At 48.5% G+C, this 19,498-nt stretch overlaps 1 protein-coding gene across 1 annotated transcript in view; it reads left to right on the forward strand.

Moving 5' to 3' along the window:
• The first annotated feature begins 6,648 nt into the window (after positions 1 to 6,648).
• The window catches only part of LOC125759099 (uncharacterized), a 35,499-nt gene continuing 22,649 nt past the window's right edge, over positions 6,649 to 19,498 (forward strand). Inside the window, exons 1-4 of the mRNA XM_049417371.1 lie at positions 6,649 to 7,195; positions 7,429 to 8,426; positions 8,507 to 8,736; positions 8,837 to 9,059. Coding sequence (XP_049273328.1) covers positions 6,850 to 7,195; positions 7,429 to 8,426; positions 8,507 to 8,736; positions 8,837 to 9,059 — 1,797 coding nt within the window. The 5' untranslated portion in view covers positions 6,649 to 6,849. The remainder of the gene's footprint in view (positions 7,196 to 7,428; positions 8,427 to 8,506; positions 8,737 to 8,836; positions 9,060 to 19,498) is intronic.

Consider the following 19,498-nt stretch of genomic DNA (forward strand, 5'->3'; position numbering starts at 1 on the left):
GAAAACCAGCTTCACTATATAAGTGGTATGTGCCACCAAGTTTGGGTAAATCCTATTATACACCGCTGGTCCACTGAAGAGAAGACAACAGTTAGCCCCGCAAATAGCGGCGAAGCGATGGGGACGAGCCGAAGACCCCGAGTACGTACAACAAGAAAAAAAATTACACCTCCCGCTAAAGGGGGCCATGAGGCAATGCGACCCGGAGCACTTGCACGATCGCGTTTCGTTGGCGTTCGTTGCGCATGCTACCGACCTCGGTCAGATTGATATCTATTTATTTATTTTATTTATTTATTTATTGATGCCTGAAGGGTCCCGGGGACATTACATGAGGGGTGGGCATCAAAAGTAAGAACAAAAGATAGAAAAAAAGGGAAAAAAGTACAATAATTACAAAAACAACAATCGGAAAATGCAAATACAAAAGACGGCAATGAGGACAATTTGAAAGGAAGGAGAAAAAAAATCTATTTACAAAGGTAAGTCCAAAAACAGCAGTTCCATATGTTAGACTAAGAGTTCAGTAGCAGATCGGAAGCACGCTGCGTCACGGACGAGTGCGACATCTCCCGGAAGGCCATTCCAGTCTCGGGCAGTTCGGACGAAGAATGACTGATGGAACGTAGTGGTGCGGGTTCGGGGTGGAATTACTGCGTTCAGTGTGGCCTGTTCGAGATGTACGATGAGTCTGTTGAATCAACTGGCTGTCACGAGGTATGGTATGAAAGAATCTGTGATAGAGGCATAGGCGTGAGATGCGACGTCGAGAGGCAAGAGGTACTAGCTCCAGTTTAGACGTTAGAGACGAAACGCTTGTGTGATAGGAGTACTCAGAAAGAATAAATCTAGCAGAACGGTTTTGAACAGATTCGAGAGCTTTAGTGAGGTTAGATTGATGGGGGTCAAAGATAGCACAGGCATATTCAAGTTTCGGTCGCACGAGAGTTTGTAGGCAAGTAATCTTACGTGTGACTGTGCCATGAAAAGATTACGGCGAAGATAACCAAGCATTTTGTTAGCTGAGTTGATAATGTGGGTTACATGATCCGCCCAAGACAAATCATGAGACAGGTGAAGACCTAGGTACTTGAAGGAATGCACATTAGTTATAATGCAGTTATTAATCTTGTACACGGAGGGTGCGTAGTTAGGTCGACGATGGAATGAGATGTTCACGGTCTTACTGGTGTTCAGTGACATGAGCCATGTAGCACACCAGTCTTGAATACGAAAGAGGTCTTCCTGAAGAGAACAGACGTCGGAGAGGTTATTGATAGGGCGATACACGACGCAGTCATCTGCAAAAAGACGTATTACAGAGGTTACAGCAGATGGCAGATCATTGATGTAGATTAGGAAGAGTAGCGGTCCAAGAACAGTTCCTTGGGGTACGCCAGATAGAACGGGCGAAGTGGATGATGTGAAGGTGTTAGCATACACGAACTGCTTCCGGTTGGATAAGAAACACACGATCCAGTTGCGAACAAGCGGATGAATGTTTAGGCGCGATAATTTTAACAAAAGACGAGAATGAGGAACCTTATCGAACGCTTTTCGAAATCTAAGAATAGAGCGTCGGTTGGAATATTACAGTCTAAGTTTAAATGAATGCCATGAGTGAATAGAGCAAGTTGGGATTCGCATGAGTGACCTCTCCTGAAACCATGTTGATTGAGATGAAAGAAGTTCACCGAGTTTAGGAAATGAGCAACATGAGAGTAGATGACGTGTTCCATGATCTTGGAGCATATGCTGGTGAGGGAAATGGGACGGTAGTTACCTGGGGAAGACCGGTCACCTTTTTTGAAGACTGGAATGACCTTCCCTATTTTCCAGTCGTTTGGCACTGTACCTGTGTCAAGTGAGTGCTGGAAAATGATACAGAGAATCGAACTGCACACATACTTTGTATTTTTTAGCACTTTCGCGTTGATTCCGTCTATACCACAGGACGATGAGCACTTCAGGGAGTCTATAATCTTAACAATGCCTTCTGCCCTGAATTCAATACCCTCCATTGGAGGAAAATTGAAATATGGAAAATGTGGCAATGCATCTGTACATTCTTTTGTGAACACTGAACAAAACGCTAGATTCAAGGCATCGGGAACATCGGAATCGGCAATGGTTGCACCCGTGTTATCACACAATGAAATGGAACTTTTATTATCAGGCTTAATCGCTTTCCAAAAACGTCGCGGGTTAGACTGCAACATATTTGGTATGGTAGTGGAATAGAAGTCACGCTTTGCACGGGCTTTTAATAAGTTGTACTCTTTAGCGGCTTCATTATGTTTTTGCCAGGCCGAAGGAGAACCAGTTCGTTTAGCTTCTCGAAATAATCGCTTTTTCTTATTATTTAAGCGCTTTAAAGACTTGTTAAACCAGGGAGAACGTGCTTTTTCATTTATAGTGATAGTCGGGATGTAAAGATTCATTAAACGCAGCATTTCAGCTTTGAACTGTATCCAAATGCTCTCAGTTGATTGCTGCCGATACGTAAGGGCAAGTTTCTCGTGAAAAACAGAAAGTTCACGGTTAATGCTGGAATAGTCGGCCTTGTCGTACAGCGTAAGTACTTTTTTAGATTTCTTGCTTTTTAAGATGTTGCAGGGAAAGGTTGCATGGATGACGTTGTGGTCGCTAAAACCACTGATATACGTAAGGGGGGGCACGTTATCGGGGTGTGACGTGAGAAGGAGATCCAGGATGGTTGACGAGTGTTGGGTTATTCGGGTAGGTTTAGTGACCAGCTGCGAGAGGCCAAAAAGCAAACACGTGTTTACAAATTCGCTAGCCATGTTATTTTGAGCAAGACATGACGCAACATTACTCCAATCTATTGTAGGAAAATTGAAATCCCCGAATAATAAGATGGGGGTGTTGGAATACGTCGTTGTTAGTTCTAACAATGCTTCATGAAAAGACGAAAGAAAGGAGCTATCAGCGCTTGGTGGACGATAGCAACAGCCGATTAACATGCGCGGTGAAGTGGCGTGGCAGCACGTCCAAACCATTTCCAAAGAAGTTTTCACATTTACAGCAGAGCACTTGAGCAAACGATGTGTGGCAATGGCCACACCGCCCCCACGGTTATCATCAAAGCGGTCTTTGCGAAAGATGTCAAAATCTGGTAGATCGGGAAGAATTTCGGAATCAAGTACGTTAGAGGTTAGCCACGTTTCCGTCAATAGTACGAAGTTGCTAGAAGATGATGAGATCAAGGTGCATAACGGATCCCGTTTAGGTATCAGGCTGCGAATGTTAGTGTACAGCAGCGAGAGATCATGCTTGACACTCTGATTCAGCCTTGGTGGCTTTTGCGCTCGTTTCTAGGCTTGGCGTTCGACAACCAACTGCTTAGCCTAATCATAAATGTATGTTTTACGGCCACAGATGAGCTTGTCATAACGGAGCTTATACGAGGAGTGCTGCGCTTTTCCAAATTCGATAAGGCGTCTTCTGGCTGAGCGAATTTCCGGGGGGAAGTCTTCACTGATGCCGTAGTCAGTGCCTTTCAGCTTACCGCTAGACGAAAGGAGCGCTTCCTTATCCTTGAAGTGTGCAAATTTCACTATTATCGGTCGCCGTTTCCCCTCTCGATAAGTTCCGAGTCTGTGAGCACGTTCTATGTCACGACTTTGAATAGTCATGCCCAGGCTTTTGTGACAGAGTTCAGAGATTAATTCCTCACTATCGCGCCACGTCTCGTTTCGTACATCACTAAGACCGTAAAAAATCAGGTTACACCTTCGGGATCTGCTTTCCATGTCGCTAATCCGGTCAGATAGCCTAGTTACTTGAGCAGCGCTGTTATTGGCAACACTTTCAATGTTGTCAATTTGAGACTTTACATTTGGAAGCGACAGTAAGTCAGATTCTATCTTGGTCAACCGCGAGCTCAGGTCACTGAACGTTTTTTCATGATCAGCAAGGGTTGATCTGATTGAACCTAACTGCTCAAGCATGGCCGACTGCCCAGCTTGTAACGTCTTCAGTACATCAAGCATATCAGCAGACATTGCAGTGTGTTCATTCCTAGGTCCAGGATTAGTCTCAACATCACCTGCTAATAACAACAATTTCAATAGCATGTTCGCACAGTCAAGAACTACACAGATGGTGCGCCGTGGGCTCGGCAGAACAAGTAATGATCGGTACCAGTCCGCTTAGCGTAAATGCAGTGGTAATTCGTTACCTGTGTAGCGAAGAAGACAAGCGGGTTAGGACGACCCATCGCTGGTGTGCCGCCGAGCCCACTAAGCGCGGCGAGCGTCTGCCTGGGTTTATATTGGTGCTCCAGGGAACGGTGGCGCTGTCAGAAGATAGCGTGCCCGGAATCCAAGGAGCCAGTTGATGACCACGAGGCCACCGAAGTGATAGCGTCGGCTGTGATGCGCACTCCAGTGCACAGTAGAGGCCGGGCTGGCGCAGCCAGTCGTGGCGAGATGACGCGTTCACAGGCACGCCGGTAGCCTGGTCTAAGTTCTGCATTATCATCCAGGGCAGGATCCAGGGCAGCAACAGGAACTGTGTAGCGAAGAAGACAAGCGGTTTAGACGACCCATCGCTGGTGTGCCGCCGAGCCCACTAAGCGCGGCGAGCGTCTGCCTGGGGTTTATATTGGTGCTCCAGGGAACGGTGGCGCTGTCAGAAGATAGCGTGCCCGGAATCCAAGGAGCCAGTTGATGACCACGAGGCCACCGAAGTGATAGCGTCGGCTGTGATGCGCACTCCAGTGCACAGTAGAGGCCGGGCTGGCGCAGCCAGTCGTGGCGAGATGACGCGTTCACAGGCACCCCGGTAGCCTGGTCTAAGTTCTGCATTATCATCCAGGGCAGGATCCAGGGCAGCAACAGGAACTGTGTAGCGAGAAGACAAGCGGGTTAGGACGACCCATCGCTGGTGTGCCGCCGAGCCCACTAAGCGCGGCGAGCGTCTGCCTGGGGTTTATATTGGTGCTCCAGGGAACGGTGGCGCTGTCAGAAGATAGCGTGCCCGGAATCCAAGGAGCCAGTTGATGACCACGAGGCCACCGAAGTGATAGCGTCGGCTGTGATGCGCACTCCAGTGCACAGTAGAGGCCGGGCTGGCGCAGCCAGTCGTGGCGAGATGACGCGTTCACAGGCACCCCGGTAGCCTGGTCTAAGTTCTGCATTATCATCCAGGGCAGGATCCAGGGCAGCAACAGGAACTGTGTAGCGAAGAAGACAAGCGGGTTAGGACGACCCATCGCTGGTGTGCCGCCGAGCCCACTCGGACCGAAGTCCGTCGAACACGCTGCAGCTATGCCCGAAGCTCCGGTCGAGGAATTCGCATTAGAACCGGGTGTCGGCACCGTCGAAGCTCGGGCATTGAAGTTGTCTAGCAAGGCGTTCTACACGGTTGTTGTACTCGTGTCGTCTGTCCCCAGCCGACGCGTTGGCTCGACGCTGACGCTTGGCTTCGACGTCGGCGTTGCATACGGCGGGGTTTCCTTGCCGACGCTGCCGTTGCGTTTCGGCATCTCGCGCCCGCGTTTCATCCGTAGCAGTTTCCCGCCGACGTTGCCGTTTGCGCTGGGCTTCCCTAGCCCGGAGCTTGGGGTCCGCTTGCCGACGTTTACGTTGCACTTCGGCGCGTCAAGCCTTCCGCCGCTCCACCCGCTCCTCCGCGATCTCGGCAGGCGTTAAGGTATTACTGCAACTGGCGCCGATGTTGACGTTGGAACTCATGACACCGACGACGCCGGCGCAGTGACTGAGCGTGTGTACGCCCTAATGCGAGCCTTTTAACTAAACGAGGAATGGGGGAGTGGAGAGGGGGTGAGGGGAGAGGGGGAAAGTAAATGTAGAGTGGGAGAGTAGAGAGTGGGAGTGGAGTGGGGTTGTGGAGAAGCTTTGCGCATGCGCAGTAAGGGTGGTCACGTCACACACCGTTTGAGCTCCGCCATAATATGCTTCACATCTAATAGGGAACGGGAAAGGCAAAGGCGGCAGCGAGAAGATCCCGAACCTATAGAATGCCTACGCCAACGAAGACGTGCCGCTAGATCTATGAGAGGTGCGAACGCTCGGTTTCAGCGCGAGTTTTTGTCTCTGTAGTTTGGAGAACCGTGTCGTGTCTGTGACTGTCTGTGGTTTAGGACGAACCCCTCTGCGTTGAGAATCAACGTAGAAACAACCTAGCATCCCCTTGCTAAAGCCGAGCAACAACCTAGAAGCAACCTAGAAGCGGTATAACCTAGCTAATGCCGATAAACATCCTAGTGGCAAGGTTATTAGTTTTCAGAACATATGTGTCTGCTGGTTGCTTTGCGGAGTGTTCCAAGTTGCTTCAAAAGATGAGAGGATGAGCACGTCTAGGCGTAGAAATTACTGTTGTGTCGTGGGCTGCCAAACCGGATACAGCAGAGTTAAAAACCGGCCCAAGCTCTCACTCTTTGGAGTACCTCGAGACGAAGAAAGACGCCGGCTATGGGACCAGAATCTCAACGCGCTGATCGGCCCTTGCAAGTCACCGATGCCATTTGCGAGCTGCACTTCGAGCAAAAGTACTTACTGATGCATTATGTACATATTATCGAAGGCCGAGAAGTATATATAGAGCGTGGAAAGCCGGAGCTTCGCAGTGATGCTGTACCCACAATTTATCTCATCTCCTGGAGTGTCCTGACGAGCAGCCCACACCGGAGCAGTCAACGAAGAAGAGAGCGGCTTCACCACCAACCTGTGAGACAAGCCGTCAAAAAGAACTGTGCTGCTGTCAGTTGAACCGCAACTGAGATTTGAGGATTGCGAAAGTGCGAGGCAAAGCGACAACGCATTTGAACTTGGAGACGTTGTCCGGCCAAACGACCACTGGGCAATGCACAAGTTTTGTCATTACGACGGAATCGCTTACGTTTCGGCCTCCCTAAGTCGTGAACTTGTAAGCATCGAAAAGACGGTGCTCATGAATTACGGTACCGATCGCAGTGAAGTGATTTGTCGGACATATGTTCGGAAGACACTGGTCTCCGAAAAGGTCGCCTATAACCTTGAAGATGCCAAACAAGTCCTCGACTGCGCAGAATCTCTTCACCCTTGCAGAGGAGCAGGTAGGGCGAAGGACTTCACCTATGACGTTCTTACGAAGAAACTGGAGCAGCAAATCTCTCATTCCGACGGCCTTGTCTTCAGTGTCACGTGCAAAGGAGCGGTTAAACAACAAGGTGAGTGCGCGCAAACGTTTATTGAGACGTCACTTATATATTGTACAATTAATCAATGAGTAACCTGTTTAATGCTAGAAAATTTATGTCACCCCTAATTTTTCCAGTACGCATTAACATATACTAAAGAATAGTTTGCCTACAGAAAGTGAAAGTGCATGAATTGCGTTTCAAGCATGCGTGGTAGAAAACTACAAGCTCTTCATTCTTTTTTTTTTCTCGTATACTTCCAGGTTCTTCATGCATTTCATGCAAGTACGTGAGGAAGATAATACTCACAAGAAAAAGCTACCTGAAACGAAAGGAACGAAGAAACCCAGTCTCCGCCAAACTGCGGGTCCTGAGCCAGAGGAACAAGCGAATGGCGGCAAGGCTGTTGGACATTGCTGGTCGTCTCGAAGAGATGAGGGCAAAGAATGCGAATGTCGCGGATGAAACACTAGAGGAAAAAATATCGTCACTACCGCGAAAGCAGCAGGCAAGTGTTCGCGCTTGCTTTCAAGCTGCCAAACAAACCAGCAAGAAGGGCATGCGCTACAATCAGGAGTGGATCCTCGAGTGTTTACTCATGAAACTAAAAAGTCCCAGGCTATATCAGCACATCAGAAAGAACGAAATTCTCGTGATGCCCAGCAAAACTACTTTGAAAAGATACTTGAGGTCATACCAGTCGGCATTCGGCTTTAATGCAGCAGTAATGAACACTCTAAAGAAAAAAACCGCGAGCATGTCAGACCTCGAAAGACATGGCGGATTACTGGTGGACGAAATGAAATTGTCAGAACACTTCAGTGTGACGGCGTCTGGCCAGATTCAAGGCTTCGTGGACCTTGGAGAATTTACGAAGCCCGAGGACAAGTACCAGCAATGTGATCACGGCATGGTCATCATGTTTGTGCCTTTCGCAGGGAGATGGAGCCAAATTGTTGGCGTTTTTGCGACAAAAGGAAATGTGAGAGGAGACATTTTATTGAAAATTCTCATGGAAGCTACCATCCTCGTAGAACAGGCGGGCTTGTTCGTCGACCACATCACTTGTGACGGAGCCCCCTGGAACCGAAAGATGTGGAAGCTAGCGGGAGTGTCGGCGTCATCGAAGGAAATAAACGGCGCCATACAGCATCCTGTCGACGAGATGCGGAAATTGCACTTTATCTCCGATTTCCCGCATCTGCTAAAATGGCTCAGGAATGGTCTTCTCCAGAAAGGCTTTGCAACACCAGAGGGATTGGTACGTATAGATCCATGGTTGACATTTTACAAAGATTGTGTTTCTCGCATACATTGCATTACCTCAACTTATATTTCTAGGTGTCCGTGCATCCAGTTCGGGAGGCGTACCTACGGGACAGAAGTGTTCGGACACTGAAAGTTATGCCCAATTTGACCGAGACGCATCTGGAACCAAACTCCTTTGAGAAGATGAGAACCACTTTCGCCTTCCAACTATTCGGTCCATATGTCCTACGGGGCCTGGCCTTCTACAAGGAGGACATCGAGAGAACGTGTGGCAGCATCGAGGCAACTCAGCTGTTCTTCTCGTGAGTCGCGCTTGCGTTAAATGAATTAAGTATAATCGTAAACATCTCAAACGCATGATGAGCGCCTTTCTGACATACGTTCCTTTCGTTTATTTTGCAGGAAGATCCAGCGACTGATCACCGTGATGACTTCCAGGTTTCGTGCCGAAGCACTGAGACCAGCTTCCACAGATGCGGCATTTCTGTCCGATTTTCTGCACTTCCTGAATGACTGGGAATCATTCAGTGACAACAAGCGGCACTTTCTCAGCGAGTCCACTGCCATAGGTTTTAGGGTCACTATAGCAAATACCCTTTCATTGCTGAAGTACCTGACAGAAAGGGTTGGTTTCAAATATCTCATGACATCTCGACTTAGCACCGATCCCGTGGAACACTTCTTCGGCATCGTTCGCCAGTCAAGTGGCTGCAACGCGCACCCCTCTCCGGATGAGTTTCTAATAACCGTCAACTGCTTGTCCTTTTATAACTTGGCGCACAGTGTGGACAGTGCGAACGCAAACCCTGACATAATAACGCTCTTGTCACCGTGCATGACAGACAGGGTCTAAAGGTCACACACACAAAAATTGATGATCTTATATCACAGGGGAAACTAGACGAGGTCGAAAGCACGATTGCCACAATGCCAGAAAAGCTTGCTGACCACATCGATGTGACTTTGGAGAAGAGTGACTCGAGACTCATTTACTACACAGCAGGGTACGTGGCTAGGAAGTGTGTATTGAAGTTGGCATGCGTACAATGCAAAGAAGTGCTTCTGTTTGAGAAAGCTGTCGCGGTTGCTGAACAGCTCCCTTCGCAATTCACGGAGCAATGCGACTGGGGTGGACTTCTGTATCCCTCCCGACAGCTGTACGATTTCATTGCCGCACTTGAAAACTTGTTTACTGAATGTTTCAGTGTTTCGATGTTGCACACAGAGAGCATCTCTGACATTCTTTCATTGGTGAAAACTAATTTTCTGAACTCGAAAGCTGTCGGCTGTCCAGATCACAAAGATGCAGTGAGCACGAAGCTCGTTTCGTTCTACGTGCTCACTCGCCTTCACTTCTTAGTGAAGGGAATGAACAGGGAAAACGCTTCGAAACGAGCGAGAGCAAAACACTTAAAGCTTAGCAGGACAACATAGAGCCTGACGTTCCTCGAGCAACGGTGTCGATGCCTTTCGATGATATTTTCGATGTTTTTTATATTTCTGCGAAGAGCTCGCGCAGTCAATCTAAAATAAAATATTTTACGTATTTCACTTCTCTTATTGGTGTCTCTCAGACTCTTACCATATATCCATAGGTGAGAACACGTTCATGTTTCGAACAAATGTTTGCATGGACACGTACCGCAGACACGAAAATAAAAGATAAAATATGACATATTTCATTAATACCTACAACGTATACCAGCACTAGATGCCGAACGAAAACCTATCACAAAGCCACTGCGACGGACGCGCGTCCGCCGCTATAAGTCATTTCTTACGAATAGCACAGTTGCCGGCCGATGTGACTAAACTTAATTTGCCTACACCCTTACGCACGTATTGATACCAAGCGCAACAGGACTGGTTTAGTTTTTCAATAATATCACGCGTCCCTTACGAACAGCTGCAAATTTGCAGAAGGGTTCGCATATTAGCTTTATTGCTCATGATAACAGCTGGTAACTTTAGTCTTGCCTCATATTTAATTTGCTGCAGTGAGTCTAAATTTGCGCCAAATGTAAACTTAATTATCATATATCACAGTTATCTTAACATTCTTAAAAGCGTCGCAGTTAATGCTCATATTACACTTTCGATGCGTGCGTTTTCGCAAAAGCCAAATTCAACTAACGCTCTTGAATGTAAGCAATTACCGCGGAAGTCACGGTACTTGCGTGCGTGACTACCTATACGAGCTGGGCGTTTCGCGATAAAAACATTTCGATTTCGTTGAGCTGGCGCGGAAACGCGGTGCGACGCCGTTCACGGCCACGCACGCACGAACGCAGCAACAACGCTGCGAGATTGCGCCCGACGCGCGAGCAGCACGCGAACCGCGCGAACTACCAGACTGCCGCCCGCCGCGAACCGCACGGCAAAGCGGGCTTGTTACCATGGCAACCACGGCCAGGTCTTCAGGTGAAGGCGACGGTGGCGCCACCTGGATTTTCCGAAAAAAACGCCTCAGCGTGGAGCCTTCAGTGGACCCACTCCCCCATTCTAGTACACTCTAGTCATTACTGTACGATCAAACATCGGCTATTTCTGTGTAATGGCGCCTACATATAATATTGGCTATCAGTTCACTTGCAAGTGATAAATGTTGGCTCATTGCGCGCGAATCAAGGCCAGAACTTGGTGGTTGACTGTTGGCTACTATTGTCTATTGTGTGCTAATGTTTGCTAACGTTCGCTCACTGGCGGCTAATGCTTGTATCGTAGCACTTGTCCTGGCACCATAGGGTCACCATCATCTTCAACATCAGCCACACTAATCACACTACAGGGCAAAGGCTTCTCCCATATACGTGGCGTTTTTTAGGGGCGAAGCTCCTTATGCCGTGGGTCGGTCCATCCTCCGTTTGTAGGTTTGTTTCTTTGTAGTAGCCACCTCTAGTTCGTGAGAAGCGCGCGTTCTGGTATGCAGTAGAAGAAGAAGACGACGTTGACGAGTGACACTCTCGTGCGTGTTCGCCGGTGTGTCATTCTCTTTTCTTTACTACGTCTCGTGTTTTCAACGACACCCGAAGACATTTCAGAAGTAACGCGCCATGAGGCTCCCTCTTGGCACGCTTTCTCTTTAGCTCGGAGTCGCCAGATGGAAGACAAGGCTGCGGAACGGAGGGCACGGAAGGCGGTGGCAGCGCGTGCTCGCAGACAGAATCCTGAGGTGAGAGCCCGCGAGGCCGAAGCTGCACGTCGACGCCGCGAAGCAGATTCCGCCTTTCGAGCCCGCGAAGCCGAAGCTGCTCGACAAGCTACACGGCTGCGGCGAGAAGACCCCGCCGTGCGAGCCCGCGAGGCCGAAGCTACTCGACAAGCTGCACGGCTGTGGCGCGAAGACCCCGCCGTTCGAGCCCGGGAGGCCGAAGCTGCTCGACAAGCTGCACGGCTGCGGCGCGAAGACCCCGCCGTTCGAGCACGCAAGGCCGAAGCTGCACGGCTGCGGCGCGTATCGGATCTTCAACATGTGAAGCACCGTGAAGCGGCGAGAAAGCGCGCGTACCGGCAGGCAGAGCCCGAGGCTGTGCGAGCACGTGAAGTGGCTGCAAAACGCATCAGGGCGGGCTCTGCCCGAAGGCGCCGACTGGCGCTTCCAGCGGGACTTCCTTGATAACAGTTTCGGCCATAGTTGCGGTGTGTGCGACAGATTGCGGTTATCAAACAATATAGTCACAATATCTTTCATCAAGAAGGACCACGCTCGCGCCACTGCCATCGCCGTGCTGCAGCGCGAGTTCGCTTCGCCCCACTCATCATCATTCACCACGTGGATATGCTGTGATTTTTTTTAAGTGCGGAGCACTTTCATTGCCCGGGCTGTCGTATGCTGTCATTGCTTGGCGCAACGCAGGCAATAACACGTATAGCATAGCAATCTGTACCATATTTTGAGCACACGCTCGCGCCAAGGATAGTCTTCTTACTCTTGTATTTCGAGCGCCATGATGATGATAATAAATGCGGAGCACTTGCGGAGCACCATACGTCTTTTTTTGTCGTATGGTGTCGTACGCTGTCGTCACTTGGCGTAACGGAGGCAAAACCACTAATAAAAATAAAGTTAGGAAGGAAGCGGAAATAGAAAGAGAGCGAAAGACAGGAAAAAATAGAAAGAAAGATATAAATAAATGGAAATATAGAGAGAAAAAAAGACAGAAAAAAAAGGAAAAAGAAAGGAAAAGTAAACCAAAGAGAAACAAAGAAGGCTGCCCAGCACCACACTTCCTTCAGGCTTGGCACCACTAGTGGAAAGCTGCCTTAATTTTTAACACCAAAATATTTTATGCCGTGGTCCACCAAGAATGTGTAAGCGTAGTAGTTGTGTGCACCTCGTGGGCTTACCAGGCACGCCGACAACACTGGCGTTTAAAGCGTAACTTAGGGTGTGGCGTAACGTCAGCGCTCACGTTATCGCACACACCGTATTTACTCGAATCTAGTCCGGCCCCGATTCTAAGCCGACCCCCGAAAAGCGCAAGGCCAGCAAAAAAAAATAAACCTAGTCATTGTACTCGAATCTAAGCATAACCCCCCCCCCCCCCCGCGAGTTTCGTGCATCGTGTTTTTCGAAAAAAAAACATCGGCTTAGATTCGAATAAATACGGTATGTCAATATTACCGAAACGAAGTCGTCTTTATTTACTGATGGGAATATCATACGTACCTTTCGTTTATTTATTCCTCCCGGTTGAGCAACGCTTCAATGTAGCTTGCTGAATCATAGGAATACAAATATAACATTTATTAGATTGCTATGAAAGCGGAGCTAACAATGGAACCACAGACGTTAACCTAATATGACGCCTGTATCGTAAGATGACATATGTAGTGTTTATTGATTTCCTATAAAATTAGAAAGCCAGTAGCACAACGACAACTGGCGCTGCACACACTTTATGCCTGCATAAACTGTTTTTCCAAAGCAGTTCCTCGACCCAGCGTGTCTTTCTGAGAGAATACCTGACTACCATGCAGAATGCTCGGGTTCGATTGCTGCTGGGATCCTGATTTAAATGCTTTGCATTAGTGGGGCCAACGCCGCCTCTGTCGGTTTTTCTTTACGCTCCCGCATTTAAATTACCTATGTCTGTTCTCGTCCTTCCTGGGTAGATATAAACTGTCCATCACCTGTGGCGCATACCCCTACAACGCGGCCCGTAGTAAACGGGTATGTGGCACACGTTTCGGGATGACAGAGTTTCATGACGTACGCGGTAGGATTTTCCTCTTATTCATGTCATGACCAGTCAGTCATATTTCTCAAATCCTCTTGCTGTCCCATGCAATTTTGGTCTACACCAAGTTAAGGAGGCGATCATGACAGCACCCAGACGTAGCCAGACAGACAGACAGACAGACAGACAGACAGACAGACAGACAGATAGATAGATAGATAGATAGATAGATAGATAGATAGATAGATAGATAGATAGATAGATAGATAGATAGATAGATAGATAGATAGACAGATAGACAGATAGATAGATAGATAGACAGATAGATAGATAGATAGATAGATAGATAGATAGATAGATAGATAGATAGATAGATAGATAGATAGATAGATAGATAGATAGATAGATAGATAGATAGATAAAAAATTACACAATCTCTTGCTAAAGGGGACCATGAGGCCATGCGAAGCCCGAACATTTACACGATCGCGTTCCGTTGGCGTTCGTTGGGCATGCTATACTCGCGGACAACTTTTCTTGGCAATTAAGCGAAGGCTACAGAGCCACAATGCACGTATCCTACCGCTAATGAATGTAGTCCCACAATTGCGTCCGTATTTTCTGCGTGAGACATATAAAATAATCCTTCATTTTCTGCATGTAGCTTTTTGAGACGGAACGCAACGCGAAAAGCGAGATATTTGTATTTCTTTTACTTTATACGTTTCCACATTGCGTTTTTGCGAGCGTGAAAAAGTCGCGCCTTTTACCCATACCTTAGACGCTAAGCAGCGTTTGCGTCGAAATGCAACGCTAGCCATCACTTTCCACGGCGCTACGAGACACGCTCCAAACCGGACTTCTTCGCGTAGCAGTACATGTGCAGACACTCCGCCCCCGTAGCTTTCCCTTCATTGCCAAGAAAAGTTGTCCGCCAGTATACCGACCTCGCGTCGTGGAACGCGAAGAGGAACGCTACAAGCGTCGTGTCTTCTCTCTAGCCTGGCCGTTAATTCTCACAGGGCGAGCGGGGAACGCGGTGGAGAGACGCGCGAGAGCGGGGAGTGTGGGAGAGGAGAGAGAGGGGAGGGGACGCGCATGCGCTGGCACTCATCGCGGCTTTGCGCAGTAGAAATGAGGCGCGCGAAAGGTGGGAGTGCGGAGAGGGAGTGGCAGTGGAGGGGGAGAGGGGGGTGTAGTGGAGAGGGTGAGGGAGAGAGGGGGATTGGAGAGGAGGTTGCGCAGAGGGTTTGCGCACGCGCAGTAAGGGTGGTCACGCCGCACGCCACCACCACCACCGGATTGAACTCCGCCATAAGCTGCTTCGCATCTAATACATAGAAACCTTCGAAGTTGCTGAGGTTCGCTAAGAAATGCTTCGCATTTAAAAACTTCGTTAGATCCCGCGTACCATGGGGATTGATGTTATGTGAAACAAGTGGCTGGAAGGTGACTTTGGCGTACTTTTTTTTGCATCGAGAGAAACGTTACATGACGCTAAAGATATGCGCAAATGGTATACGCACGCGCGCATGATGAAAAGTCGCACATGTGTTATATTACCAGTTGTTTACCGTTGCATAACGATGCCAACAGCAACATGGGTATTAACAACGCCAGACGCGGTAAACTGATATGTCTTGCTTATACTTGTCCGTTATTATCGAGAACGCACGCACATTTCTCGAACCCGTGTGCATGTGTGGAAGTGGTTCTTGATAGTTCTCACGTGGATGGCGGCGTGTGAAATGTCTTTGCTATCGTAACCGATGTGCGCAGCGCAGAGCTCGCAGATTTCCGCTGCATGTCTGTGTTCTGTGCCGTGGTTTCTGTGTCTGGCAGCCGGCGAAGGGGGATGCGACCTACGTTGAAGTTGCGCATCGCCGTGTTCTTATATGTGCCCACGCCTCCGCACGTACATTGAAGCCGCTTGCTGTGGACGACACAGTGGGCTTATTGCTGCATGTTTCAGAAAGTGCTAACACGCCAGTTTCTGTGAGGAGAGTGTCTTTTTCGAGGTCGTGCGCGTGCAATTGCATCAACTGTACGCTGAGAGCGGCGAGCCTGAGGTGGTTGTTGTGGTTGTGGCACCGAATGAAGGTGGTAGCCCCATCTAAGACAATGTCTAGAGGCCTGTTTCCTAGCCCGGTCATGCCGTCGACGGATATCTCGATTGAGCCGGCGACATGTCGCAGTCACCTTTTGGAATCACCTTTTCTCGTGGTGAGGTATCGGCCGTCGAGGCTGGTAGCCCTGCAAAGTGCTACGTAGTCCAACTTCAGTGGATATCGCTTATCGTATCCGTAGATTACCTGGGTGCAAGTCGCCCTTTGTGGCTTGCGCAAGGGGAAAGTGTGTCCACTTACACCACATATCTTTCTGGCGTATATCGTGGTTGTTATGGTTCGCATTACCACGGGCACCCATTTAAAGTGTATTGAGAGTTGTGCGATAATGATGTGCTTCGTCGCGGCTTGAACGACAATGCCTACGGTGGAAATTGCAAATAGAACCGACACCGCACGAGGTTGCCGTATTCGTCCCACTCGATGTACCACAAGGTGCCCATACTTCCGTTAATGAGGCCGTCGCTTACGTCGATGTCGGCCGTGATCATGTAGGGCTGTGCCGATGCTGATGCAAATCGAGGCCGGCAAGCCACCCATGTCGCTTGCGTTCATCTTGGCCACCTTAGTCAAGGCATTCCTGCGTACCTGCTCGTTCTTATAGCCAGTTATGTTATCGCATGCGGGATGACATAACACGTTGTCCGCAGCATCGCGGCAACGTGCGTTATGGCGGTCGACGTCGGCATTGGTGTAGTGTAACCGCATGCCACCAAGCCACTTCTCGGCGGCTTCTTCGCGTGTCACAAAGCGGCTCTCAATCAATTTGACGTCATACTCGGTTAGCATGAGGTCATCGCCTAGCCTTATCAAAAATGAAGAGAACACTGCGTCATTCTGGTGGACCACGTGGACGAGTGGATGGCAGTCGAACGTCCTCCAGGGGTTTCTTGCTTTCATTTCCCTCACTTGCCTCGCGTTTCAATGTGTATGTTCGCCGTTAATGTGTTGATTGTGACTGTGAATCACCTGTGGCACATACCCCCGTAACATGAACTGTGGTATGCTGGCAGTAGTCACACGTTACTGAGAGAAAGGATTTCATGATGTAGGTGGCAGGCGCTTTGTGTTATTCATGTCATGACCAGTGAATCGCGTTCGTCATACACTGATCCTCTGCTGTGCCAATTTCGGTATATTGGAACTTACGGAGACGACCAGGAAAGCGTCCAGACAAAGATAGATAGATAGATAGATAGATAGATAGATAGATAGATAGATAGATAGATAGATAGATAGATAGATAGATAGATAGATAGATAGATAGATAGATAGATAGATAGATAGATAGATAGATAGATAGATAGATAGATACGGCCAAACTGCCTGAGGTTTGTTACGAAATGCTTCGCAATTTAAAATTGGGATCACACGTCTGGTTCCCCGCTCACAAGGGACGGATCGGGGGAGCCCTGCCTAACCTCAATGAGTCAGCCCAAATAGCTGCGCGAGGAATAGTAGACTGCGTAGCCACCGGGGGGGGGGAGGGGGGTCAGTGTTGAGGTTTTGGAGAATTGGGACTCTCCTACCTCGTACAACGAACTCGCGAATGATTTTTACCGGGAGCGGAGACAGTATCCTCCACCACACAGAAAATTGAGCACAGAAAATTCAGCAGCTCACAGGCTTTGACATTTCGGAAACGTCAGGTTGGGGCGTACCCTAACCTCACGTTATTGCACAAGATTTATCCGGAAATACAACCAACTAATGCACCTTCATTATGCGCACATATAGTGAATCTAGAGCATATGCTCGGGCGGTGCCCGCATTACGTGGAGGTGAAGTCCTCACGCCGTCAAAATGGGAGGCTGCTATTATCAGCACCGGACTCGAAGAACCGCTACGGGCAGTCCAACGGGCCCGCGACGCCGCAGAGAGACGTTGTCTTTCTATTCCGGCGTGCGAGCGGTCCACAACGTGCTAGAGCGCGTTCCCAGGGACGAGTTTATTCATCCATCCATACTAGCAGGAATCGAACCCAAGCATTCTGCGTGGCAGTCAGGTAATATACCACAGAACCACGCCAGGTCTTGAAACTGCTTTGGAAATACACCCTATGCAGGTGTAATGTAACGTCAATTATTGTGGTTGTATTTCTTGCTATGTAATTTTATAACAAAGCAATAAACCCTACATATGTACTGAAGGGTTCCTGAATAGTTTCTGTCTTTATTTCGATCGAGATGTCGTCAACACTCTTCGGTTCCCTGACCCACTTCGCTCTGCACTTGTTCCCTAAGCTTACATCTATTATTTTTTCTTTCATGCCTCTCAGCGTCATCCTCAATTTAACTTGAATCCTTTTCATAACCTCCCAGGTTTCTGCAGCGTGGGTGAGCACCGGGAAGATGTAGCGGTTATGTTATTTTCTCTTGGTGGCTATGGCTGATGTCTTCAGGATAACGTTGGCCAACTGTCAGTTGGCATTCTGAAGCACTCGCTGATATTGGCTACTGTTGGCTGCAACTCTATTCAAGTAGTACGTTATTCGATCCGGTTAGTATGACTGTGATTATACACATTTTCAATAATTAGTAATAGACCCAGGCGGCTCCTTTTTTTGCGAATGTAAAGCTGAAAGAAACGGCCAGGAGAGCACAAAGTCGTAGGCGGCTAGATAGATAGATAGATAGATAGATAGATAGATAGATAGATAGATAGATAGATAGATAGATAGATAGATAGATAGATAGATAGATAGATAGATAGATAGATAGATAGATAGATAGATAGATAGATAGATAGATACGCTCAAAGTCGCAGAAGTTCGCTAAGAAATGCTTCGCATTGAATACTTTTTCCTAGTTGTTGCGCTTAGAAATCAATTATTTATCCCCATGCAGCTTTAACCAAAAACGTCTTAGCTATCAATGTCGGCTTTAGAATGTTCGATAGGTTCGTAGCTTCTTACCGCACATTATTTTATTTTCTAACAAACTAGGACTTCTTCCTAGCTGAACTGCGGTTCAGCTTTAGGCGCGCTCATTGCCGGCATGAACTTATGGGAGCAATGAGGGCATGCGACGGCTTCATGCGGTCACTTCACACTAAGTGTTTCGCGATGAGAATTTTTGAAAACTGCCTCTAACGATAAATGGTAATAACCTTACAGAGACGCAGCAAATAATGTTTCGGCAGAGCTTGCGCCTATACAGAGTATTTCGTATAGATGCATCAAATGCATAGTGCAAGAAATCACACCATCTCCCGCTAAAGGAAACCATGAGGCGATGCGAAGCAGCGATTTGGCATGTCGAGCCCGCGTTTAGAGGGGGAGTGGAGAGGGGAAAGGGAGAGAGGGGGAGGGGAGAGGTGAAATGGAGAGGGGGAGGGGTGAGGGGGAGGGCTAGTTGAGAGGATGAGGGGAGAGGGAAGAGGCGGATTGGAGAAGAGGTGTGTGGAGAGGGCTTGCGCATGCGCAGTAAGGGTGGTCACGCTGCACACCTCCACCACCACCGGTTTGAACTCCGCCATAAGATGCTTCGCATCTAAAACACGTAACATGCGCGGTGTGCCTCCCAATCTAGATAAGATAGAACCGACCAGAAAAAAAGGCAGCGCCAGGAGGAGGTTACTAATGCAATAACCAAGCATTAGTGCACTGTGCTGCTTCGCTCATCACGATGCAGTAGCTCAAGTATGTGATTGCTTTGTATTATCAGGTGAGTACTGTGACACACTTCTTTTTCCTCCGTTAGTACATGCAACACAACGATGACGCTTCAAAAGAACGGTACGTGCAGTAAACACAGGAA

This window comes from Rhipicephalus sanguineus, chromosome 7 (assembly GCF_013339695.2).
Source record: "Rhipicephalus sanguineus isolate Rsan-2018 chromosome 7, BIME_Rsan_1.4, whole genome shotgun sequence".
In the NCBI taxonomy this organism is placed as follows: domain Eukaryota; kingdom Metazoa; phylum Arthropoda; class Arachnida; order Ixodida; family Ixodidae; genus Rhipicephalus; species Rhipicephalus sanguineus.